General features: G+C 42.1%; 1 protein-coding gene across 2 annotated transcripts; it reads left to right on the top strand.

The window, feature by feature from the left end:
* The first annotated feature begins 201 nt into the window (after positions 1-201).
* CYTH2 (cytohesin 2) lies at positions 202-27,918 on the top strand. 2 transcript variants are annotated; one of them, XM_081933668.1, is made up of 12 exons: positions 202-352; positions 4,242-4,389; positions 6,493-6,559; positions 7,067-7,185; positions 7,510-7,590; positions 11,718-11,830; positions 14,236-14,384; positions 14,924-15,035; positions 19,934-20,010; positions 22,102-22,173; positions 22,673-22,827; positions 24,550-24,777. In XM_081933668.1, the coding sequence occupies exons 1-12, from the start codon at positions 334-336 to the stop codon at positions 24,635-24,637; spliced, it is 1,200 nt and encodes a 399-aa protein (XP_081789794.1). In that variant the 5' UTR covers positions 202-333; the 3' UTR covers positions 24,638-24,777. The 2 variants fall into 2 exon arrangements, with proteins under 2 accessions (XP_081789794.1, XP_081789793.1); XM_081933667.1 differs by lacking the exon at positions 22,673-22,827 and having other exon boundaries at positions 24,550-27,918.

The following is a 27,918-nucleotide window of genomic DNA, read 5'->3' as shown; positions in this document are numbered from 1 at the left end:
AGTACAAGGCCACAGAAATGATCAAGTGGGCTAGTGTAAGATTTCATTGAATAACTCTCCTGTCAATATCAGGCTGTGGATGCCTATTGGTTGCTACGAGCGTACATGTAATTCGTGAAATCTTTCTCTCTATTGGCTACTTCTCCTAGCTGTTAGGTGGCTATTCTCGAGATTTCTCTTTCCTATTGGTTACGTTTTCCATGAGAGGCGGAACGTTCTTTTCAGTTTAGAACCCGGCTGCTGAAGGAGGGCATTGCTGTTGCAGCCCCGAAGAAAGGAGGCAAGAAGAAACTGGGGTTCCTTTTGGCCCTGTTTGGGGGCACTCCGGTCGTCATGGAGGACGGTATCTATGGTAGGGCTCCCTAAGACTCTTCCATTGGGAAGCTTAAAGAGGGGAGATAAAAGGGCAGATTACGAGACCCGCCCAATAACTACAATAGGAAAAAGAGTGGGTGGACTGAGCCATTCAGTACCAGTTGCGTAGGGGGCGGGGCCGATCCTTACAAAGAGGGGTGAGGCTGGAGTAAACCATGCGAAATAAAGAGGGAATGCCGGGTTGGCCCGTTCCATAATAAGGGGAAAATCGGGATTGTATTCATTTAATGATAGGGGTGCGACGCGTCCATCGATTAAGATATAAATGAACCGGGCGGGGGCGGGTGGGATTTTTAGGCTATACCATGACAGGAGGGAGGGTGGAATGCACCATTGTCTGACTTCCAATTAGATAAAATGGGGTGGGTCTGTTTAAGAGGCTCTCGAAAGAGATGGAGGAGGGTGAGAACTATCAACCTACTGAAGGAATTGATGAGACGGCTCTAAAAAAGCACCGTTATAATTTAAATAGGAGGCTGTACCATTCCTCTGAGGGAAGGGGCAGTTTGTGATTGGATCCAACCATGCTGCGAGGGGAAAGGGGGGAGAATTGTCTAAATACTATAAATTATAGACTCTCATCCTATTTATTTTTAACATGTTAACCCTGTTAATAATATCATACCTTATTTATTAATATTATTTAATTTAAATGTGTGTGAGCTGCCAAGGGATGGTTTAAAAAGTCTTGGTTAAAAACGGTGTTGGGCATAATTCGTTATAATAATCGTTTTTAACCAGGTGAATTGGCTGTCCAGAATGGCCTCAGACTGTGAAGCATATACATTTAATAAATACATGAGTGGCATATGCATTTAGTAAATAATAAAATAATTTATATGTGTCAGATTATTTCAGATGTTCATTGCCTCTGGGCTCCTTACATTTTCAATAAAATAATTAAGCAGCCCCCATTTCTTCTTTGGAACTGAATTAAAGTTTTTGTAACTCAAAAAGATTCTGGATATTATGCACTGCCCCCAACTGCTTTTACAAACAAACATAAAACGTAAGAATTACTCAGAGGACTGTATGTGCATATGCCCTCAACTGCAGGCTGGCCTTCATTATAAGTTCTTGTTCTGGGTGTGCCTCTGAGCTGAAAGCTGGACATCCTAGACCTAAGAGGAAGTGAATGTTTTTTTTATTTTATATCTCTTGCTTTTCTATGTAACATACCTGATTATCTACTCATCTCACTTCCTGCTTGTAACAACCGTGTGAAGTAGACTATGCCAGTGTTAATGACTCAAAGGCACTATCCAGAGATCAACATTTGGACTTGTGAACTTCAGTTTCTTGACAGCTTGGTTCCTCTTACGCACACATTATAAATGAATCTTGAATAACCACTTTAAAGCTTGCATCTGCTAGCAAGATTGGAATTGTTTTAAGTCGGTCATAAGTCCCAGCCGGAAGGAGGAGTTTGATGTAAACAACATGGGCGATGAAAGAATGATAATAAGTATTTATACAACATTGAAGATTGGCATTGCATGGACTTGTCTGGCCCAAAGCAGAGAGGATAAATTCCAACTGAATGCTAGAAAAAAATCCTTTTAGCAATTGGATAGTGAAATCAATTGTCTAACAAGGCAAGGGGGTTCCCATTGCTAGATGTGTTCAGACAATGGCTTAACTGCCATCTGTTAGGGATGCTTTCATTTGGATCTGGGTATAGACCAATGTTTGTCAACTTCAACAGCTTTAAGATGTGTGGACTTCACCTCCCCTTTCTGGAATTCTGAGAGATAAACTGACAATAATAAAGTTGCTGAGATAAAGGAACAATAACAAAAAGCTGGAAAGATAACTTTAAGGACACAAGAGACATGTATGAATAAGGTTGAAACATTCCTTAAGCCCTGGGAAGCAAGATAGTATTGGCAAGAGATTCAGGCAGGTTTGATTCACTAGGATACAAGAGGGAAAGAAGGTAAAACAGCAAGATTTGGAAAGTTCTGTTGTTACAGCCTATCTCAATAAAATGTAACTCAAATTTCCTGTGGAATGTTTTTTTTTCTTTTGCTAATAATTTAATTGATATTTTTAATCATAGTGAAAACCAATATAAACCAAACTAGAGGAGAGAGGAAAAGAAAAACTCAGAAGGTGCAGGAAAAAGAAAAAAAGACAACAAAGACAATAATTAAAAAATAGCTTCCAACTATTACATCAAACATATACTAATATACTGACTTTTCACTCTCTTTTAAAGTTACAAATAAAAACAAAAACTCACACCCTATCTTTTATGAATATGCAATCAAGAAATCTTCATCTTTTCAATCCTATTTCAGCAAAAAAAGGGCCACTAAGACTCAGTAGAAATATCAAACAGTTTATCCTTGGTCAAATAGTTCAACTTTATGTTCCTTCTTTTTTGCTCTGTGCAATCTTGACCTTTAAATCATTCTTATGGCATATTATATTTGATCATTACTTTTTGATATTTAAAAGCAGTTTTCAAAGCTTACGGTAGCCTACTTTGAAAATCCCATGAAGAGATTTCCCAGGATTCTTGTTACAGCTGTTCAAAATCCAGGTCCGGTCTTTTTAAAAAAATTGTCTTAGGTATTCCTACCTTGTTAATACCAGTTTTCTTATCTTACATGCCTTCATACTCTATAATGTGTATGTTAGGTAAAGGGCTTTTAAAAAGTTTTTCTCATCTTCTAAAAGTTTCTCCAATATCTTTTCTGAGATATTAATATTTCAATTCATGCTTCAAAAAACTCTTAGGATAAAAGGTTATACCAAAACCCATTTTAAGTCATTTCTTATTGGATTTTATTTATTTATTAACATTTATATGGTCTCTCATCTCACAAAAGTGACTGGCCAACTTACAGCATACTCTCTCTAGTATTTATTTGCAACCTTCATCAAGCCTCAGTTCCTAATATAGGTTTAGTTTTGTTTCAGTCATTTCCTGTGAGTATATTATTTAATTTATAGACTTTTTCAAATCTTATAGCAAAAATAAACACTGTGGTCTCCCAATCTATTTAAAACTTTCTTAATTTTCTTTTTCTTTTTGCCAAATGTATATTATTTTAAATTCTTTGCTTAAAAGTTCTTAAATCCAAGGAAGAAGGTAAAAGTCACATGTCAAATTCGAGTTGCCGTTTTGAAGGTCTCCAATATCATAAAATGGTGACATGAAACATTTCTGAATGTAATTCCAATGTGAGCGCAGTTCCTAATGTCTTTAGGAAAACTCTGCTGATCCTCAACTTTGAGTGCTCAAGCCCACGAGAGATCACTATTTTATTGTCTCCTCATAAAGAGGTGGCCATACTTTGAAGCTCTTGTACACTCCATTCTTCACAGTGGCCCTTCATGAACTTCAGTCAGCCGTGACTGGAGAAGCTCTGTGGAATCTCTTTCTGATCTGGTCTATCTTGAACGGCTGATACTTAACACTTAATACACATATTGTTTGCCCCAGATTACAACCATAATGGATCCTGCCCATTACGATCGTATGTTGTAACAGTCATAAACCAGTCATCATGTGATCAGCCAAATTTTATAACCTTTTTTTCCTTGCTGAAAACCAGAAGTAAATGCTGATTATCAGAAAAACATCATAAATTGTAGTTATGACCGTGGGAGGGGGAGAACCAACAGGGTCATAAGTATCTTTTGGGGGGGAGGTCTGGAACATTGAACAATTGCTAAGCAACTGCTCAAAAATCAAGGACCACCTGTATATCCCCTTCTGACACTGTCACAAGTTCTTGAAATGGAGGTATGAATATGGATGTGGACTCATTGGAAAACAGACCCCTGGCTTTTTCTAATGGTTCAAAGTGACAAGAACAGTACACTTTCTTCAGTCTGCTTCCTTTCTTCCATTGCAGTGCCTCCAGATCTGACACCAGAGGAGAGGCTAGAGTTGGAGAACATCCGGCGACGGAAGCAGGAGCTCTTGGTGGAAATCCAACGCTTGAGAGATGAACTCAGTGAAGCCATGAATGAGGTGGAGGGGCTGGAGGCCAATGAGGGAAGGTGAGGGATTCCTTCTCCCTAGAGAAGATTATCTAAGGCAGGGGTTCCCAATCTTGGCAACTTCACACCTCCCAGAATTACCCAGCCAGCCATGGTGGCTGGGGAATTCTGGGAGTTGAAGTCCACACATTGCCAAGATTGGGAACCACTGGTCTAAAGACTGCTTTCCTATCAAGACATTATGGTTTCAAGACAGGTTTTTCTGAGACTGTTTCAGTCTTCTGAACATATGAGTCCCTGAGTCATCTCAGCATATTCCTGTTCTAATTAGCAGCTGTTTCCTTGACGTCTAAGATTTCCTTTTAGATATATTACAAATAATGTGGCTTCCGTTGATCTAAAGCAGGGGTGTCAAACTCATTTTCATTGAGGGCCACATCAGGGTTGTGTCTGACCTAAGGGGGCCAGGGTGGGCGTGGCCAGCTCAACGTCACTCGTGTCAGGGGCGCCTGTGGTGGCCCAAGCACTCTGCCAACGAAAATGGGCTCCCTAGCTCCGTTTTCAGTTGCAATGGCCTCCTGAAACCCTCTGCCAGCAAAAACTGAACTTGAGGGGCCACACGCAGCCCTCCTGAGCTCTGTTTCGCTGGCAGAGGCACTTCGGGCCAGTCCTTTATTGTTTCAGGGAGGAGGCATGGACCAGATCTAAGCACCCCATAGGCCGGATCGGCCCCTGGGCCTTGAAGTTTGACATTCCTGTACTAGAATGTTTTTGAAATCTCTAAAATGTGGGTGCCTGTGTTTGTGTCGGGGCTTTTAATAGTTTTAAAAGATGTCCTTCATTATTGAGCCAAAGGTTTTGTATACGTTACAGGTAATTCTTTTTTAGCAACCACAACTGGGACTAGCAACTCACTTGTTAAATGAAATGGTTGCAAAATGAAACCATAGCTGTGCTTACAATATTACTTAAACTTTCATTTGCTTTACAGACTTGCAAAGACTGTAAATGCGATAATTGGTCATAAAACTACTTTTTCATCGTTGTTAACTGTATGAGGAAGTTGTTAAAGGACTACTATCTATATCTTAAGTATTCTGTTCTTTGTAGAAGGAATGCCTTTATATAGACAGCACCTATTACTATTTGTGTGAGCACAATTAAAACATTAAGTATACTACTTTCTTCAGCTGTATGATGTGTAGTCATGCACAGTTTTAACTGATGGAAATAAATCAATGAAATGAAAATCCACATAAGGCAGTGACAAAAAGTTATTTTATTAGATCGCAGCCTTAATTGTAGGAAATATTAGGCTGAACTTCTTCCCTTGCCTTGGGGGAATCATGTTTTTTTGTAAAGCAGCCTTTTCTTTTCTGGACTGGGGAACTGAATTAAGTATATTCTTCATTGCTATTTGTGTTATATTATGAGAACAAAGGGGTATTGTGAGATAGCATCGTTCTTGAGAGACAGAAAATGAATGATTCCCAGAAAGGAGCTATTTATTTTAAATAGCAACACAAAGCCTCTGTTGCCTTGCATTCTGATAGCCCTGCCATGCCCACCTAACCTTCACTATCTTCTTCCTTCCACTGTTGATAAGATGTGCTAGCCTTGCTCTGTGTGAGGCAGCTTCTGGCTGCCTGGCTGCCTTCCCAAGGCCAAGCACACCCTTCCATAAATTTTGTGTGTTTTGCAATGCTTCAGAAGGCCTGAGTTGGGGCTGAAATAGAGGCCCAGCAGTGGATGATTGGGGCTACTGAAGGCCCCAGGCCCCTGATTTAGCCCTTGTGTCATCACTGTCACCACCTCTGAGAAGTGTCATTGTGCAGGGTGGCCAAAAGAGCCAAGATGGAGGGAGAAGATAGGCAACCCCTTTCCTTCCAAGACTCAGAGCTGGGAGGGACTAATCTGGGAATGGTTTGAATCAAGTGGGCCCTTGCCTAATGTTTGGCAGCATTTAATTAAAGATGGCAACAGAGCCTGCTGGTCATATGTTGTCACGGCTTTATGAATGCGTCGCTTAGTGATGGAAATTCTGGTCCCAATTACTATCATTAACCGAGGACTACCTGCGTGTGTATTCAAAAGCCTAAATGAGCTTAAAATGTTGCAGTTCCTTTCTTAAGAGTCAAAGGTATGATTCTTTGTCTTGGACAGTAAAACTCTACAGAGAAACCGGAAGATGGGGATGGGGCGTAAGAAGTTCAATATGGATCCCAAAAAAGTAAGTGAGTGAAGGGTTTGCATGTTATGATATCTAAAGATTAGTCCAAGGGAAAACAAATGTTTCCTGATGACACAGGAATTGCTGGGAATGAGAAATCATGATTTTCTTCCCCAGGACTGGTTAGGAGAGAATTATATGATTGAGGGGCAGGAAACCCAGTTGAGAAACCCAGAGAGCCAGTTTAGTTAGGTATCAGATTAGAAAGCAGGAGACTGAGTTCAAGTCCTACCTTAGTCATGAAAACCAGCTTCATGACTTTGGGCCAATCATTCATTCTCAGCCGAACCACCCTCCAGGGTTGTTGTTGTGGGGAAAATAGGAGAAGGAAGATCTGTTGGACATGTTTACCACATTGATTTATTTGTAAAAGTCAAGCACACATACACACATATACACCTATACACAAACTAACCTATCTGATATTTCGGAGTTAAAAATAATTGGAGGATGGGAACATATCTGGGTCTGGTCTACATTTTTTTGTTACTTCATTGCCTTTTCCAGGGAATACAATTCCTGGTGGAAAACGAACTTCTGCGTTCCACACCTGAGGATATTGCTCGCTTCCTTTACAAAGGGGAAGGCCTCAACAAGACAGCCATTGGGGACTACCTTGGCGAGAGGTGAGCAAGAACTGCAATGATGGGAGGAGCAAATGAGAGCGAGAAGATTGCAGCCATTGATAGCACAGTGCAGATTAAACTACAGTACAGAGCTTCCTGGAACTCTGGAAAAGAGCACAGATATTGAAGTGTGATAGATTAAATTTATTCAGAAAGGAGGGGTGAGAGAAGACTAAATGTGGGTGTTTTAAAATGAATTCTAAGCAGATTGAAGCGGTCATGAGGGGAAAAAATAGGGTAAACATTTCAGTGATTGAAATGGTAGGAATAACTGTGCCTTCAAAGGGGCAGGATTAATACAAACTCTCTTAATCTTTTATTCAGGGAGGAGTTTAATATTGCTGTGCTCCATGCCTTTGTTGATTTGCATGAATTTACTGACCTCAACCTAGTGCAAGCACTCAGGTGAGTCTGGAAATCTTCAGCCATATACTATATTAGAGTCCTCATTAGCTACAGTGACACGACAATTTAGCAACAATGAGCACTGGAATTTCTGCAAGAAATATCCACTTGCATGTAAGCCAGAACTGTTGGGATCCTAAAATATACAAAGTAGTAGAAAATGAAGACGTTAAAGTGCTCTGGAACTTTGGAGTTCAAACAATCACCTGCCATGTAATCCCCCTAATTTAACAAATGTTGAGAAGACAAAATAAGTCTGGATAGTGGACAGTGAAATAAAATAAGGCAACAGAAGAGAAGAGAAAGAATTGGAGAAAAACAAAAAATTATAAGACTTGTAAGTAGAAGTAGAACAACTATTGCAAAAGAAAATAAAGATAATACCCATAGTGATAGGCTTCTTGGGTTCAATCTCAATACATCTGAAGCAGCACTTCAACCCCACGGGCATTGACAAAATCACTATCAGTCAGCTGCAAAAGGCAGTCTTACTTTGAACACCTTTTAACTTGCAAAAATAACCTTTATATCATCACACATTCACATCTGCCTCTCCCAGATCCTTGGGAACATCTGGCTGACAGTGCAATGACCCACAATAATTTATTAAATGTATGTCACCCGGGTGGGTTTCTGCCGGTTCTAACCTCTTCGGTAGAGGAGGTTCCAGAAATCTACCGAACCGGTTAGAAGAGGTTCGTCACGGAACGCCTGCCCCGCCCCCTTGCTCCCTTCCCCCGCTCATTCCGTCGCCGCTTGCGGGTGATAGCTTGTGCTGCACGGCCGGTCTCCTAGGACCTCCCCGAACTTGCCCCGAACGTGGCCGCCAGCAAAGCACGAGGGCATTCCAGGGTGCCCCTCCCCCCCCTGGTTCCCTGCACAGACCTCTTTGTGGTGCTGGGAGGAATTCCTCCCCCCCAGAACCACATTGCCCAAAGAGGTCGATGCAAGGCTCCGGTGGCTGCAAAGCACGGCACGAGGGGCAGAAGTCCCCGAACCCAGCAGGGCAACACAGCTCCAGCAGTAGCAGTAGTTTCCTCCTTCCTCCGCCCAGCTCTCCGCCTCCTCCTTTGCCTAGGCTCCCCGCTGGGTTCAGGGACTTCTGCCCCTCATGATGTGCTTTGTAGCCGCCAGAGCCCCGCACGGACCTCTTCAAGGTGCTGGCTTGACAACTTGCTTCTGGGGATTTCCCCCTCCCCAAAAGACCACCCGCCCATCTTGCGGATTTTTTAGGGTTTTCTTTTTAAAAAACGCCTCTCCGAACGATCTTGAAAACCTGCAAGGTTGCTTTGGGAGGGGGCAGACGGGCAGCATTTCCCGCTGCCCCCCTCCCTGGGCACCTGCAGCCTTGGATCCTGCAGCTTTAAAGCAATCCTTTGCACAGTAAAGAAAATATTTTCACGAGTGTGAGAACTGAGCAAGTTGCTGCAGGCTCTGAAGCTGCAGGTGCATGGTGGGGGGGTGCTGCTGCCCGTCTGTCCCCTCCTAAAGCAATCTCGCAGGTTTTCAAAATCATCTGCAGAGGTGTTTTTTTAAAAAGAAAACGGTCTTTTTTGGGGGGGGAAACAGGCTGTGCATGGAGGAGTCGGCGGCCAGGGCACCCTGAAGCAGCGTCAGCCAACATGTCTCTTAAGAAGTGCCCCAAGGGCAGCAGCGCTGCACCCACCTCCACCCTGCCGACTGCTCAGCAATGCACCCCCGCCTCCTCCTCCTCAGCAGACGGGCTGGGCAGGGACGCGAACATGGCCCAGGAGGGAGCAGCCAAGGGGGGGGGTGTCGCTGGTCAGCTGCCCTCCCTCAGTGGCGAGTTCCATGATGTAACCTTCAAGGTAAGCGGCGGGTGTCACTTGGCCAGGACAGCAGGGATAGCCCGGTGCCCACCCAGCCACTGCTTGGCGGGTGGGCGGGCAGAGGGTTGCCCTGGCCCGACCGGCGGCTGGCGCAAACTCCCCTCCTGTTCCTTCTGCAGGGGGCGCTGCCTTGCTTTGACAGCCACCTCATTTCCAATTGGGGGGTGAGGGAGAAATCCTCTGCATGGATCCCCCCAATTGGAAGGAGGAGGCTCCGCTGGTCCGGAGCCCATCCATGGGGGAAGAGATCCCTCACGCGTTCCTCATCTTCCTGGATGGGCACCAAACCAGCGAAGCCTCCTCCTTTTTAACCAGGCGATCTTTCCTAAGACATAAAAAAGAACCTTAATTGCAGGCTCAACAAAAGAAGCTGGAAAGAGATACTGAAGCTAGGAAGCTGAAACCTGGGACTGGAAAACAATCTTTTCTGTCCCCTTACCAGCCCATCCGGGAAGACGAGGAACGCGAGGGGGATCCCTCCCCCCGCGGATGGGCTCCGGACCGGTGGAGCCTCGTCCTTTTTAGCCAGGCGATCTTTAACCAGGTGATCTTCGGCTGCTGCACAAGCACAGGCACGCGCTGCCGCCTTCTCTCTGATAGCTGCCTTGCTAAAAAGAAGGACGAGGCTCCGCCGGTCCGGAGCCCATCCGCAGGGGGAGGGTTCCCAGGTTTCAGCTTCCTGGCTTCAGTATCTCTTTCCAGCTTCTTTTGTTGAGCCTGCAATTAAGGTTCTTTTTTATGTCTTAGGAAAGATCACTTGGTTAAAAAAAAAGATAGCTGCCTGATTAAAAAGAAGGACGAGGCTCCCGCTGGTCCGGACCCCATCCGCGGGTTGGGAGGGAGAGACGGACAGACAGGCAGAGACACAGAGAGAGACAGAGACACACACACACAGAGTGATTACGGGAGTGAGAGACAGACAGACAAACACAGACAGACAGAGAGGAAGGGAGGGGAGAGAGACATAGAGAGAGTGGGAGGGAGAGAGACAGAGACAGACAGGGAGACACAGAGATAGAATGAGAGACAGACAGACACACATACAGAGTGACAGATGGAGGAGGGAGGAGAGAGAGGGACAGAGAGAGACAGACAGACAGACACAGAGAAACAGGGAGGGAGGGAGAGACAAAGAGCCACAGAAGGAGAGACAGACAGACAGACACAGAGAGACAGAAAGAAAGAAAGAGAGAAAGAAAGGAAGAAAAAAAAGAAAGAAAAAGAAAGTAGGGGAGAGAGATGAAAGAAATGAGAACTTATGACCACAATTGAGCCCAAAATTTTGATTTTGCTAAGCAAGAGTGTCGTTAAGTGAGTTTCACCATATTTTCCAAGTTGGCCACACCCACCTGGTCACATGGCTGCGGAGCCATTCCCACAAAACAGGCCACATCTACAGAATAGGTTCTAAAAAAAATTGAAACCCACCACTGATGTCACCTGATATATAATAGTTTACAGTTGTTAAAACATATAAAAACAAAGAACAGTAGAAAACCAAACATATAAAAACAATACAGGAAGGAAGGAAAAAAGGAAAAGGTCAACCTCTCCCAATGAAGAATGCACAGCCTAAATTTGAATTTGTTTTCTAAACATATAAAATTTGTACTTTTAGATTGATGGCGGGGGGGGGGGGAATTGAAGTGATCTCCCATGCTGAGGACCACTTCAGCCTTTGCTAGGTATAGGAAATGCTGAAAATCAAATGCAAAGTAATGAAAGGGGATAGAAAACACAGAATGCAAAACATCCCAGATATGGAATCAATTTGCAGTAATGAGATCTGTAAGATCTCTAGTTTTCAAAATAAAGAACGTATCCAATACAGGTAGTCTTAGACTTACAATCACAATTAAGTCCAAAATTTCTAAGCAGGACAGTTGTTAAATGAGTTTGCCCCACTTTTGCAACTTTTCTTGCCAGAGTTATTAATTGAATCGCTGAGGTTGTTAAGTTAGTAACACAGTTGTTAAGTGAATCTGACTTTCCCATTGACTTTTCTTGTCAGAAGGTTGCAAAAGGTGATCACATGACCTCTGGACACTGCAACCATCATAAATACATGCCAGTTGCCAACCATCCGACTTTTAATCATGTGACCATGCTACAAAGATAGCAAGCATGCGGAATGGTCATAAGTCTTTTTTTTTCAGAGCCGTTGTAACTTTGAGTGCTAAATGAGTGGTTGTAAATTGAGGACTACCTGTATTTCTGATCAGACAAATGAGAATTTCCCCTGTGTCTTCATTCATGGCTTCCCATTCCTCTTTGCAGGCAGTTCCTGTGGAGCTTTCGATTACCAGGAGAAGCCCAGAAAATTGATCGCATGATGGAAGCCTTTGCTCAGCGCTACTGTCTGTGCAACCCAGGGGTCTTTCAGTCTACAGGTATAGCATTTTTTTTGAGAAAGAGTGGGGGCCACAGAGTTTTGAACCACAGACCTTCTTTGGGTTAATGAAGAATGTGGGCAGTATTTGAAGCAAACTCTGAATATTAAGTACCAGGACATGAGTTCACTGGTATTTGCTTGCGGAGCATATTTTTCCTGCTTACAAGAATTAAAGATTCATTAATGTCTATAAAAGTACAAAGCTTCAAGAGAACACTTTTTTCAGTGTGAGAACCAAAGTCCCTCCAAAGAAAACTTATTAAATTGCATGAAAGGTTCCAGAACACTGGCTGATCCCTCCACTTTGTCACCACATTTTGCACGCTCTATCAAACACATTATTCTTTGGATACAAAAAAAAAACACAGAACAATTCAATAGCTGGAAGAGATGAGATCTCATTGTCCCAATATTTGTAGCTCGGTGTTGAAATGAGGAGTCCTCGGTGATCTCTGAGCTTGGTTGTTTTCTGCAGTTACTAGCACTGTTGATGTTACCTACCTTGGATAATGAAACATCTGCAAGAAACAACTAAGGTCAAAGAGCATCACGGACACCTCATCTCATTGTCTGTTACTGCATCAGTATGGTGCACTGTACCCAGGTTCTGATAGGAAAATAAGAGTTGCGAAAGGCTGTATACACTGCCTTGAACTTTAGACACCTCTTGTATGAAAGGGTAACTAAGAAATAAATGTTTATATGAAAAGCAGGATTTAAGGAAGGAAAACCTTCATCTAGGCCTCAGTTGACCAAATTCATTCTGTAACCATAGCTTGTTTACCCTGGAGTGGAGTGGTCCTAAGTTTCAATGGATCAATTTTACCCAGCAGAATCAGATACCAGATTGTTTTAAATGGTGATCTTTGTTAGAATCTCTGTAAAGATGGTGCTAGATTGTTCTGCATTGGGCCACAGCCTATTTTAATCCATTCCTGTTATAAGTACAGTTAAAGTTATCCTTTGAGCCACATACCTGTTTATCTGAATCGTAAGGGCTAAGTATTCTAAAAACTACGTTAAAAATAGCTTGTGTAGAATAAGGTGAGAATCTGAGACTAAATCACATATACAGTGGGGCAGAAAAGTATTTAGTCAGCCACCAATTGTGCAAGTTCTCCCACTTAAAAAGATGAGAGAGGCCTGTAATTGGCATCATAGGTAGACCTCAACTATGAGAAACAAAATGTAAAAAAAAAAACACCAAACAATCACATTGGCTGATTTGGAAAGAATTTATTTGCAAATTATGGTGGAAAATAAGTATTGGGTCACCTACAAACAAGCAAGATTTCTGGCTCTCACAGACCTGTACCTTCTTCTTTAGGAGGCTCCTCTGTCCTGCACTCATTACCTGTTTCAATGGCACCTGTTTGAACTTGTTATCAGTATTTTGCCCCACTATAGGTAATCCTTGACACAGCACTTCATTTAGTGGCTATTCGAAGTTACAACAGAACTGAAAACAGTGACTTACATCCATTTTTCACACAATATCCCCATGATTACATGATCAAAATTCAGCCACTTGGCAGCTGGCTCATATTTATGATGATTGCAGTGTCCCGGAATCATATGATCACCTTTTGCAAACTTCTGACAAAGTCAATGGGGAAGCCAGATTCACTTAACAGCTGTGTTACTACCTTAACAACTGCAGTGATTCTCTTAACAATTGTGGCAAGAAAGGTGGTAAAATGGGGCAAAATTCACTCAATAAATATCTTGCTTAGCAACAGAAATTTTGGGCTCAATTGTGGTTATATATATATATGGATCCTATTATGTTTGAATATTTCCTTCAAATATTCCTTTAAAAATACTTAAACACATAGAGAAAAGCTTTGCATGGCCTTCTTTCCCTGAATAATGTAGGTTGCTTCATGCAGGAAGTATTTCTAAAACATTTTCTCATGTAGCCTGTTAAGTAGTTCAGACTGGAAGCACAATTAGGACTGCTAACTATTTTTATTCTAAGGTTGCATTTGCAGAATCTTGCAAGCCTGAAAATAATTTCTCCAGTGCTTTATTTTTATTCTGCAGAAAAACCAGGGAGGGTCCCTTCTTATATAATTTCCAGGTCGCCTTCGCTTTGATTGGCTGAGATAACTGTCTAGGCTGGGGCTCTTCCTCCTAACTCCCAGGTTTATTACCACATTCTATTATAGAGTAGCCTGAAATGGTCCTGTCTAAAGGCTCTGTAATAAGGTACTCACAGCATTTCAGAACAGCCGAAAAAATGAAACAAATGAGCTGCCGTTCTATAACTTACGTTCCCTCTAGTATTTTTCCTATAATAATTTTATCCTCTAATGAGAATTTGAAGAAAAACCTGTACCTTACATCTACTCAGGTGCGTAGAAGTAAGCTCTGAAACGCTCACTGAGTTCTTTGTTCCCCCAGATACTTGTTATGTCCTCTCTTTTGCGGTGATCATGCTAAACACCAGCCTTCACAACCCCAACGTCCGAGACAAGCCCACAGTTGAGAGGTTCATCACCATGAACCGTGGTATCAATGACGGGGGCGACTTGCCGGAGGAGTTGCTGCGGGTGAGAAGTTAGCAAAGTGAACACAGGGCTATATGATTCTCTGGTTTGAAGGCTAGTGGGAGGGCTCTACCACCTTTTGTAGTTGTTGTTTTTTACCATTTTAAACATTCTCTGCCTAGTTCTGAGGTACTTTTATATAGGGTTTCCCAGCCTTTGCAACTTTAAGACACATGGACTTCAATTCCCAGAATACTGCAGCTAGCTCTACTGGGGAATTCTGCAAAGGTTGAAGTTGATGTCTTAAAAGTTTGATCTTAAAAGTTTGCAAAAGTTGGGAGTCCCTATTCTCATAACTTGTTTTCACATAATGCTATTACTGCAACTGCAGTTTCTTCTACATTCATTTTAAATACTTTGCTTTCGTTTGTAAGTATGTTTCGTTTGTAAATTTTGGAATTATTTTATCTCCTCCATTGTATAGTCAATCAAGCATGGTCACTGTGTCATAGAAATTCAAACAAACACGCCTTTTTTCTTGCCAAATTGGAAAGGAATAGAATTCCTGTCTGTAATTCCATTCCTTCCTCCCCTCCTGCTAGAATCTGTACGACAGCATCCGTAATGAGCCCTTCAAGATCCCAGAGGATGATGGGAACGACTTGACCCACACATTTTTTAACCCCGATCGCGAGGGCTGGCTCCTCAAGCTGGGTGAGAGGCGCGCCCCCTGTTTCCCCTTTAAACACTATGGCCTTTTCTCCCCTTCCCCGCTACCCTTTCCCCTGACCTCTCCCACCACCCCTACCCCACAATCTTTGCACGCCTCTGCACTCTCCTCTCTTCCCCCCCACCTGTTGTGTCATTTAAAGCATGACCTCTCTCTTCATCAGATCAAAGGGATCCTCCTGAAATCCACCCTGATGTCCCTCCCTTTCCCAATATATAAAAACCCACGGGGATCCATTGAATTGCAGAGGTCTTCCTTTTTCTCCCCACCTCCCAGTTGAGGTGGATCTTCTCTGACAGATGATGAGAGGGGTCTGCTGGGATTTTTGTGAATTGCCTTTAAAAGCAGGCAAGTAACCGAAACCCCAGTATCAGGCCACTGAAAGCCATATCTTTAGTGTCTGATATCTCGCCATTATTGCTGGTACCTTTTCAAACCTATTGGATGCATCTATAAATCGGGTGGAATATTCCAGCCTTAAATCTCGATTCATAGTCAGATCATGCAGTCTTTACTTTTCCACACTATTTAGGGCAATTAGCAGAACTATTACCAGTTTAACTTCTGTCATAAAACATTTTTATTAGTGCAGCTAAAAATGCACATTGTAGAATAATTATCTACACTCGGGCTACTTTGTAAACCAGAGGCAAAGAATTCCTCCTTGGGCAAGGAGAATGTAGCTTTATGATATCATTGTTAGGTTGAAGCAAGTGGAATAACACTCTCGACAAGAGTGAGGCATGAAATAGGTGACCTTTAGGACCCTCAGGGAATCTTTCTGTCCATCCAAAATAAGCCAGGTGCAATATAAGGTCCAAAGCAGGCAAGGCCACGAATGTAAACTCAGTTCCAGACTAGAAGAAATCCAAAGTGACATCGTAGATTCAAAAATGGTATAATCCTAGGGATCAGTTGTTTTAAGTGATTGGATGGGACTCTGATCACTGAGTCCTGATTTCTTACCAGGAGATTGAGATAGAATAGTACAGGTAATCCTTGACTTACAACTATTTGTTTAACAATTGTTTGAAGATACAACAGCACTATAAAAAGTGACTTACAGATACTCCTTGCATTTATGACCATCCCAATGTCCCCATGGTCATGTGATCCAATTTTGGGTGCTTGGCAAACCACATGTATTTAAAATGGTTGCAGCATTCCAAATTCACATGATCGCTTTTGTGATCTTCCCAACCAGCTTCCAACAAGCAAAGCCAAGGAGAAGCCACATTCACTTAATGACCATATGATTCACTTAACAATTGTGGCAAAAAACATCACAAATTTGGGCACAACTCACTTAACGACAGAAGTGGGAAATTCAATTGTGGTTGTAAGTTGAGGACTATCTGTAATGGTGCTTTATTTTGCTCTTCTGTGTTCTGACTAGAACTTAAATCAGGGTAAACATTCCTGTTTGTTCTTTTGCTCTTGTAGCAAATCTTGGCTTTGGAGCAGAGAACAAGTTAAGAAAGAAAAGCATATAAACTGAGCATATAAACATTTGCTGGTCGAAATAAACCACTTTTAAGTTCTTCCACCAAGCATGTGGCTGTTTCCTACCACATCACCTTTCCTGTGCAGATCAACACTAGAATGTAGTGTTTGCTGTAGGTAAAATATTGCAGGCCTTTTGTTGCCAAACTGAAATAGAGCAGGACAGATGGACAGTAAAAAGAAGAGGAAGGACTGTGTGGCCCAAACATTGTATGTTCAAGGTGGAGGAAACGAGAAAAGAAGCAATATTTGGGCAAGGTAGGGGGTGGGTGGGAGAATAGAAGTTAGCCTAGTCATTTTCCTCAGAGAAGTTAAATGGGCAGTGAATTAATTTTGAAGAGCTGTGCTTGGAATCTGGATTCTTAGCTTGATTAAGATGCAGCTTGCTGGACAAACCAGAATTCTTGGTGACTTAGTAATCTACCTGTAGAAATGAGTGATTAGCAAACCATTGTTGCAATCATTTTTGCTTCCTGTGGAGGCCATTATGTAGCAAAGTTGGTTGTATCATGGTTTGCAAATGTCACCTAAATCTCTAGAGCAAGGGTGTCCAACCGTGGCAATTTAAAGATCTGTGGACTCTCAAAAGTTGCCAAGATTGGACACTCCTGTTCTAGAGATAGGGCTTTCTGTAACCCGTCAAAGGTTTAAAATGCCTTTGTCATTTAGGAAAGTTATGCCTATCCCATTTATACCCATTCCCATAAAATTTAAAACCTTCCTCCCTCTGCCTGTCCCATTTTCCTATCCCATTGCCCCCAAATGCCTATGTCTGTGTTGGAGGATTTTTGATTTGACCATGTACTTCTACCTTATGTTGATGTAACTTGTTCTCCTTTCTCTCTCTTCCTCTCTCTTTTCCTCTCTATTTTTCTCTTCCTCTCTCTCTCTTTCTCACCCCCCATTCTCTCTATCCTGATTCCCCTGGTCCCTACCTTCTCTTCTCTCTCTTTGCTCCCTTCTTTCCCCACCACTGCTACCCTTCCCCCCTCTCTCCTCCACCATCCCACGGCGCGGACTACATTTGTTCTACTGTCTGAATACTGCCCCCAAACCAGGAGGTAGGTGAGAGGAGGGGGCCTTTTGCTTTGCAGCTGACAGCTGGTTTGCCTGGTGCATTTTGGACTGGAAGCGGGTCTGCGGTTGGGCTTTAGGGCATGGAGGGATGGGAAATGTGGATCAAAAATGAATGTGGAGGAGATGTAAGGAACTAGCATTCTCTTCAACCCTAGAACGGTACATGTCTTGATGCAGGGGTGAGCATCCATTTTCTGTTGAGTATTCTATCATTCCCTCAGTGATCATCTATTTGGGACCATTTGATAATTGGAGGGTGGGGCTGCAGCAAAAGCAGTGGGTGGGGGCACCCATTCTCTCTTTTTGACATCCCCTTCATCCTTCCCTTTCTGACACTTTCCCTTCTCTCTCAATCTGTTTCCCCCCACCCCCCATCCCATTGCAGCAAGCCACCAGGTAATAGACACAGCTGAGGTCTGAATTGATCATGCTTATAGCTTTAGGGCAGGGCTGCATACAATGAAGCTGTGGTGCCACTGGAAGGGAAAGGTTGAGCAAGTTTTGTGGAGTGGGTGAGAAAATTTCATCTCCCCAAGGCTTTGCAGTTACTCTCATACATTCAGTCGTATTACCACCATATTCGAACAGTGCAATTGTCAGTGTTTTTGAGAGGTATGCAGATAGGTTGTGAATGGTTCACAATCTGCATCTCATAAATAGTCCACCTATCTTAATGGATTACTTTTTAGAAAGCAGGCCTTTCCTCCCCCCCCTCGCTATTGAAGCAAGAGAGAGAGAGAAGGTGGCTGCCACAGAGCATAGATTCTTGTACCTTTTAATACTCAGGCAGATTTCGAGATGCAACTTCTATTGAGAGGCAGAATGTTATGGATGTCAGCCTTCAGGCTGTCCTTAGCTTCCCAGAAGTATCTGCTTGGCAATTATCGGAAGCAACAAAGGGTTATGTGGATTTTTGGTATGTTCTGAAGTTCCTCAAAGAGTATTTCGGCATCTCATAGCTTTGTCCATTTCCACTTGAGAGGCTAAGGGCTTTTTGAAATTACCTTAATTGAGGACTGCCAAAAATGGGGTGGAGAAGAGTTGAAATCCTTATCCAGTGATAAACCAGATTTGCACCCATGCATTTGTACAGATTAGCTTTGCCTCAAGCTGGGAATGACTGTTGGCTTTGCAACAAATTTGAACTTGTATCTTGTTTCAAGCCTAGAGCAATTGCTTGCTTTGCATGCTAAAAGCACTGCTTTTTCTTAAAAATGTAGGTTTAGTTCAAAAGAATCGAGTGCTTATGCAAAAGCTGTTTCGCTCTGGAATTGAGAACTTTGGTTAGAGAGGCTAGAAATTTCTCCCAGACTCGTCACAGTGACCTTGTTTAGAGGGGATTTGCTCCTGAAACACAACTATGCTTTGTTGGAGCAGCTTGTCTTAAGTCAGGAATATATTTGCTTTTTAGAGTGTCAATTTATGCTCAGTGATAACCCTGATATTTAGTTGCTAAAACGCACGTCTAAATTGTCCCAAAGATGCTTTTTCAGATGGCAATTGGACTTTCTTGTTCTTCTTTGAAGAAGTTATCCCCAACAGCCTGGGCCTGTGTTCAACCATGAAGGGAGACACAGGGCAGAAAACATCCTGCAGAAAGCGCAGTTCCAATTTCTCAATGAGAAACCCTGAGGACACAAATAAACCTCCCAAGTGATCTCAATAACTCTCTAAAAACAATGTAAATAACCAACTGTCAGCAAGGAATATAAATCCTTTCCTTCCACGCCATTCCACACCAAGAGCTGAAGAAGCTTCTTGGGTAAGAAACGAAATATCTTCAAAGAAAAACAAGAAAGTCCAGTTGCCTTTTGAAAGAGCATCTTTGGGATAACCTTGACCTGGATGACTGAGAATCTCCATAGACCCACATCCAAATTGATGATAAATTAAAGCTACTCCCAATATTATAAGATTCAGGACAGCCTTACAAATCTTGGCATAAAAAAGATTTGAATCGTATCCATTCTTAAGTTTATATTTTTTTAAAAAATAGGAGATAGTAATTGGAATCCCTCAATGCTCATAAAATAAATCCATTGTTGGAAAAGGTACTATTTTGCAAACTCCTAGAATCCTTTCCAGCTGTGTTTCATTACTTTGACTCAGTTTTGTGCTCTTTTTGTCTTGTTCTTCCTTCTTTTTTCCCCCCCTTGTGTCTTACGTTGTTTCTGAATTCTTTATTGCATTGGCTTTGTTCATAAGCATGGCTTCCTTACCCAAAGTATGAAGATAGAGAATGTTTAGTGACCAAAGTAGACATAGATGTAAAATGAGAATGGATTCCCCTTCTTGTTTTCAGGAGGACGGGTGAAGACCTGGAAACGACGCTGGTTCATCTTGACTGACAACTGCCTCTATTACTTTGAATACACCACAGTTAGTACAGTTTCCCTCTCCCACCCATCCTGCACTCCTCCTATTAGCAGGTCGGAATCGTAAAGAGTCCTAGAGTTTGCAATTCAGGGAATCAAATGGGCCAGGCTTGCAACAAAAGGATGGTAGTCTAGGAACAGTGGCCCACTCGGAACAGAGAAGCTGCTCAATAAATATTACATTTACAAGAAATATGTAGGTAGAAAGAAAGCAGGATGCAGCAAACTGTTCCCCTAAGCTCTGCAAGATTAGCAGCCAGTTCATAATCACTCCCTGCATGATTTTTATGGTTGTAACCAAAATCAACATTATCTCAAATACAGGAGCACCAGTGCTATACCAGGTCCTACAACCAAGTGCTATAATAGATAAGTACATTATGAGAAGCTAGGCATAGACTGCCATCTAGTCTGTCACACTGGTGAAGAACTGGTTTCTCTGGGTTAGGACTCTAATCTGCTTTATGAAATCTATATTATCTGAAATCATCAGAGACAATTGTTGTAAGATCGAATCTGGATCGGTCACCAGGACCAGAGATTTACTCTATTTTGGACTTGTGCTGGTGCCCATCCTCAGGGAACTCTCTACTTGAATATATGCTTTGGGCTGTTCTGTGAATCGTATTTATGTAGTGCCTTCCTATTGGCTGATTAGTATGTTGATGGCTGGAAATCGGCTGAAGTTTCCTTGTGCTGCCAGGCCTTCATGGAAGGACCCTAAGCTGGTGGAAAATTAGCACTCCTGTTAGTTAATGTCATTTCATAAGGGACCCGTTTCCCAGGCTTCAGTCATTTCCCTGGCTAACACTATTCACACAGTGGGAAGGCACCATATAAATGTGACTCAAAGAATAGCCAAAAGCACCTATTCTAGTAAGGAGAACTTCCCTGAAGATGGGCTCCAGCACAAGTCCGAAAGCTCAGAAGAGTAAATCTCTGGTCCTGGTGACCATCCCAGATTTGATCTTGCAAAATTATCCTGGGACACATATATTTGCCTTCATTCGTGAGATATGATTATCCTCACTCTTGATTTTACCTTCACAACTGCCTTGTGAGGGAGTTATGGCTGACAAATAATAGCAATAGCAAGACTTATATACCGCTTCACAGTGCTTTTACAGCCCTCTCTAAGTGGTTTACAGAGTCAGCCTATTGCCCCCAACAATCTGGGTCCTCATTTTACCAACCTTGGAAGGATGGAAGGCTGAGTCAACCTTGAGCCAGTCAGGATCGAACTGACAGTTGGGACATTCCAACCACTGCACCACCAGGGCTCACTAGAATCATCTAGTGCAGAGATGGAGAATGTTTTTCTGCTCGGGTGCCAAAAGGGTGCACACATGCACGATGGCGTGTGTGTGTGTGCCCACACCCATAATGCAATGCCCTCCTTCGGCACATGTGTGCACAGCACTCCATGCATGCGCGTAGGTCTCATTGAAGCATCCAGACTTTCAGTAGTCCCGTTGGGCCATTTTTCACCCTCCTAAGGCTTCAGAAAAGACTCTGGAGCCTGTGGATGGCGAAAAATGGGCCCAATGAGCTTATTGGAAGTTTGAAAATGAATTTCCGGTATTTTTTAGGCTTCTGAGGCTTTCCTGAAGCATGGGGAGGGCAAAAATGGCCTCCCCGCACCCTTTGGAAGGCCGAAAATCAGCTGGCCAGAGCGCGCATGCGTGCTGGAGCTGACAGAGAGCAACGCCTCGCGTGCCCTCAGATATGTCTCCGTGTGCCACAAGTTCATCAACACAGGTCTAGTGAGTTTCATGAGGGGGTGGGGGTATCCAACACTAAAAGTACTTCATCACAGCAGTGCTCATTCCTCAAACTCTATAAAAGTCCCCATCTAACATAGTCTTTCTCAAATGTGTACTTTCCAGGCACATTGAGATTAGCGCTCTGAGAATTTCCAGACATTACTTAACGGTTAAAAATTCTAGGAGCTATAATCCTAAATTAGGGAGACTAATTAAACTTGGCCCTCCAAGAGATTTCCTGGAACAAGATGCTTTCAATGCCCTACCTTTCCTACCTACCTAGATTATTGGGCCTATCCTGTTTCATTCATATTTTCAAAATCCATTTTTAGGATAAAGAGCCAAGAGGCATCATCCCACTGGAAAACCTAAGCATTCGGGAAGTAGAAGACCCACGGAAACCAGTAAGTGGTGCTGCATTATGATTACTTACAGCATTGCTAAAATGGCTGCTTGCTGGATATGATTCGTGGTTGGTCACGTTTCATTTGCAGAAAAATTTATATTTCACTTTTCTTCTGATTGTCTGCCTTGGACCAACAGTCCCTAACTAAAGCTTGGGAAGGCAGGCAGGCAGGCAAGTAAAGCAAAGTTTGAAGATGTTGGATAGCCAGAGAATTAGCAAAAGCTTTTTGGAAAAAAATATATAGGAGAGATCATTTGCATACTTCATTTACCTCTGTTTCAAATGGTTCACAACAAACTCAGAGAGCATCAAGGATTCTCCACAGTTCAACCCTGAACTACAAGTATTCCCTTTTATTTCCCTTCTCAAAATATTCTCTTTATTTCTCTTCTCTGTACTCCCAAATCTGCTGGAAGGCATTTTCACGAACCATTTGCAAAAGGGTGGCCTTTTAAAGGCTTTCTCTTCCTTTCATCACTCTTATTTTATTTTTGTAGAATTGTTTTGAACTCTACATTCCCAATAACAAGGGCCAGCTAATCAAAGCCTGTAAGACTGAGGCGGATGGACGTGTGGTTGAGGGGAATCATATGGTCTACCGCATCTCGGCGCCTACACAGGAAGAAAAAGATGAGTGGATTAAATCCATCAAGTGAGAATAAGACTTTATTTTTTTCCCAGGATTCTTGATTCCCAGCTGTAGCTCCTGATAATCCACTTGAAATTCCAAGACTTTATTTAGCAGAAAGAGAAAGCAACTGATTTAACTTCTATGGAGACTAACCCAAACTTTGGCACAGAACCTTCAGAACATGTTATGATATCCATGCCATAAATCTTGAAATTTTCCCAGAATTTGACAGCTTACTCTCACTTAATAAGATTTGAGAGATATTCTTAAAAAGAAATCTGTTTCTTTTTATTGGGAGACACAGATGTTGTCTTGGGCAGGGGTTCCATGAGCCCAGGCATGATACTGGGCTCTGTGGGGTTTGCAACCGGGCTGCGGAAACGGACAGTGAGCACACGCACATTCACTTGGGCAAGTGTGGGGAGCACATGCATGTGCACTCCATTTGCGTGCGGTAGGCGCATGTGCATGCCATTGGCACAAATGGAGTGTTGATGCACATGCACATGAGCTTGCTGGCCACTCATGCGAAACCGTCCCCTTCCTCCCCCGCCAGTCCACAAAGCCGGAAACTTTGGGGAACTTTGGTCTTAGGGATCTCTGTTTTCTGTTTTTTAATCCTGTCTGTTCTTCTCAGTTAATATCTGTCATGCAGAGATATTATTACATTAGAAAGGTTTCTTCTTTCCAATAAACCCTTGGTTACATAGTTCAGAAATGAAGAAACTGATAGAATAGTCTTAATATAGTCCTTAGAGATTTTGGAGCTAGAGAAAGAGGAAGAAAAACTTGATTTGGTAATCTTAGAAGTGTTTCTATTATGCAAAGTATTGCGGGGAAGGCTCAGTTGATTTCCCACATTTTAATCTTTTCCCATGCGTTAAGAATAGGAACAGTCCAGAGAGGCTTTTATTATGCCGTTTAATAAAAGCTAAATGTTTCATTCAGCATTCTGAATAGGGCATAAATTCATAGTAGGGTTCTTGGAAAACCTAGAGCTAATAAGGCAAAAATTTAATGTAGTAGAAGTGTCACTTCTCTGCAGGTGAGAAATGAAACACTTGCAATCAAAATATTATAGCCCCTGATACTTAGATATGTCCATATGTCCAATTTGCTTCCTTCAAAAATAACTTAGTAAGTAACCAACCGTATTAAAATCTTTAGTCAAAATTTTCTTATTTTAATCTATTGGTCTGAGGCCGCATTTCCTCATTGCAATGCATATAGCAAGATTGCCCAAAGAGCATGCCTTTTGTTGTGATTTAACATGTCAACAAGTATGTATAGACATGCCCTTTACTTCTTTTCCTCCCTTTCCTCTTTTTTTTTCTCATTTCCTTGTTAGGCATGTGTTTAGACCACTTGATTTGGTTGAAGGATTAGTTGGCGTGGGTATATAACACGATGGGTAGAGTTAATAGAGTTAAACTGAGTTAAAAAATATTTCGGGAGCCCAACCACTATCTTAACATGTTCTGTGGCGCAAAGGCATATTATGACATAATTTCAGATTGTAGCTTGTCCTGTGAACACGGAAATTCTCTTGACAGCAAACTAGGCTTGGAATGTGGTGCATTACATAAAAGCAACCATTATAATATTAATGGCTAAGCAGGATTTGGAATTTGTACTTCCAGATCTACGTTGCTTGAGGCTTAAATGGGGGTAGAGAGAAACACAGTTCCCTTTCCCTCTTTTGTACCTGGCTCCTTCATGCTCCATATCACACTTTTTTTACAGGGCTGCTGTAAGCGTGGATCCTTTCTACGAGATGTTGGCTGCCCGCAAGAAACGGATCTCAGTGAAGCAGAAACAGGAGCAGGCATGAGGTGGGGATTAGCTAGTTCCCATCCTTTCCTCTCTCTGTACATCCTCCTGTGTTATCTCTCGGATCTTCTGACAAGCCCACCTGGGTTGACCTCCATGAAACCAACCATTCCTATCGTGGGTCTACCACACTACTTGGCCAGTCTAATGGCATGCCAGCATCCCACTGCCTCCACTTACTCATCCCCCACCCCACCCCACCCCCAGAGCTTCCTCTAGCCCTGTGGGAGTTTGCCAGTGGGACTTGAGCTTGGGCAACTGCCATGGTGCGGCAACTTCAGGGAATGGATGCATTCTTTGTGTTTTGAGGCAGCTTCTCCAAACCGAATTAATCTTCAGCCTTCATCAGACAGAGTCAGATGTTTCGAAGCATCTCAGTTAACCCCAGCACACCTTGACTAGGGGCAACCAGCTTTGATCGTGGTAAACGAACATTTCCTACTTTGACTGGACTTCTTCGTTCTGCTTCCCAACATAACAGCTGGTCTGCATGTCTGAGAAGAAAAAAAAAATGGAAAAACCCCTTTCAGACTATTAGCAGTTTAGAACATGGGGAAGCCCTTGTTTTCACTCAGAAAACAAACCTTGCAGAAAAACCACACCTTACTCGCCTAAGCCAAACACATCAGGGAGTAATCTAGCATGTCTTTTGAACTGCTAGTTTTCTGTGTTTCAGGATCACTCACATCATTTAATTTCCCCGAACTGCTTTCTGATGCCGATAATCACAGGAGCATTTTCGACATGCTTTTTTTCTGTAGGATGTCCCTTCGAGTTTGTTGCCAAACCAGTCACATTGTGCATCCAAGAAAGTAGTATTCTGGGCCTGGCACACTAATGTTTATAAGTGCCCTATTCCCCATTATTTGGGCTTAAGAAAGGAAGTAAACACACCAACAACAACCAGCTGGGGCCAGAGAGCCAGACAACTAAAGTATACACACTGACATAATTTTGAACACTATTTATAGCCTCCAACAGAAATAACTGACATACATTTGTAACTGACAGCTTGTAATTGTTCATTGTTTTAGGCCCAGAAATCATGGTTCCCAAACTTCCTTGACTGCCAAGCAAAAACTGTCTTGTAGAGTCATTAGAACATTGCCTCTACCGCTAATTCTCCCTGCTCTTTCCTGCCTCAAGTGCAGCAGCAATATATGTGGGGCTTCCTTCTGTAGTTAATTCAATACATTTTTGGTGGCTTACAGAGGAATTCAAACGAGAACACTGCCACTGTCATGTTATAACATGATCATTAGGGCACTCCCTAATTGGGCGATGACAGTTCTGTTTCTGTAGAACTGCAACAAGAATTGCTTTTCTGCATTATCTTTTTCAGATTCAGATTTTTAAAATTCTGGAAACAGTTTTCTTCATTTATAATAAGTCATTGTGCTATCACGATGTTTAAAAGACTGTATCTCCCATTTTTCCAGAACTCGTTTATACTTGCATATTCAGGTTATAAGATCAGAGAACAATAAAAAAGGAAGAGAGAAGGAGCTTATGGATTGGAAGAAAAATTAGTCTGTGTAATTAGTTGTGTGGATATTAGAAAATGCAAAAACAAAATAATCCTTGATTTACAACCAGTCTCTTAGCAACCAAAATTACAATATCCTCGCTCCCCAAGTACTTATAACCCAGATTCGAAGTTCCAATAGCTGAGGCCCCACCCCACCCTGCAATGATTATATTTTGGGGTTTTGGCAACAATCTTGCACTATATGGCCATTTTCAGCTTCCCGTGGTTACATGACTTAAATTTACCAAGTTTTTTGCAAAAAAACCTGAATTTACTTACTGGCAAAAAAACACCCATTGCAGACGTAGGCCCCCAAAATGTTGAAAATTCAAGTGAGTCGTGTGATGACCTATTTTAACAACTAGAAAAATGTATGACCATAATTCCAGACTCAATTAAGTCAAGGGCAACCTGTAGTTGTTGTGTTACACTTTTTCAAACTCAGAGTTGAGCTTTCTAAATTGCCAAGCACTTTGTGGCACATCTCAGGCCTTTGCGAAGGAGTAGTGCAAAGTCCTCAGGAGCTGCAAAGGTCTCCAGCTCGATATTGTAATACCTTCGTCCATGTGCATTTCAGCCTGATCGTCAACCCCTGCCCTAAAAAAAGACACATCAACTTCAGCTGCTTCAAATCCTGTTGTATTTAAACCCGAAGCATCTTCTCCCAAGTTAGAAACTCTGTGCTCAGAATGAGGGGTTGTGTTTTATTCCATTTAGAAGAAAAGCATGAGAAAAAAAGGCAGCAAGTGAAAAGAAAGAGATTGATACTAATTTTCAGTCTTTGTATAATGAAAATAAATACCAGAAAATCCAGGATACTCTTTAAAACAGCATTTTCCATCTCAACCCATTAACTAGTTTTCTCAAAGCTGACCCATTTGCTTTATACCTGCTCAAACTCATCCTAGAAAACCCCTTAATCTCCAATCCTAAAGACTGGCTGGTGAATTCCTGGAGTTGAAGTCCACAAATCGTAAAGTTGGCATGGTGGGGCAGCCTTGCCCTAACCCATGCCTCCTTTTCAATCTTAATTTAATTGTGTTCCCAAAGTGGCTAGCCTTTCCCCTCCTTAACTAAGGTTTAATTCTATTTCGGATCCAAATGTGTAACACAAATATTTTTATAAACATGAATTTCAGAAGAGGAAGATTAAAATTATTAATCTTATAGCTGGCAAAGAGGAAAGAAATTGCCTTTTTTCCAGCCGTGTGTCATAACCAAAATTATTTCTCCCGAGCTATGATTTGTGTGGAGATGAAAGGTAGGAGAAACCCCCCCCCCTTTATTTGTTTCAAAGATGAGTTTTTACTGACACTTTCCAGCTGCTTAATAATGATCAGTTCCCCCCTCCATACATACAAAACACACACATACTCACACATATATACACACACAATGTCAACATTCAATATTGTTCTTGGTTCTTTGACCTGCCTTCTGATTTTATATCTCTGGAAAAGCATCTTTGTACATTGGGACTGATTATTACTTGTTCTTCAGCAATACAAATAGTCCTTTTCTTCATTACGGATTTGAATATCTGTCTTGTAGGAAGGAGGTATAACAATCTCCCCTCCCCTCCTTGCTCCAGAAGACAAAAAGAGAAAGATGGGCATTTTTCGTTGAAAGAAACTATATATTTCCTTTGATGGTGATGTTTTTGATTTATTTGTTTTTAAAGGAAATGTTAACTATTATTTAAAAATTTAATGTATACATCTCTGGATGATATGTAAACACCACAAACTTATCTA

This window comes from Natrix helvetica, assembly GCF_964273705.1.
Source record: "Natrix helvetica genome assembly, chromosome: Z".
Taxonomy (NCBI): Eukaryota; Metazoa; Chordata; class Lepidosauria; order Squamata; family Natricidae; genus Natrix; species Natrix helvetica.
This window is presented reverse-complemented; position numbering and strand designations above follow the sequence as displayed.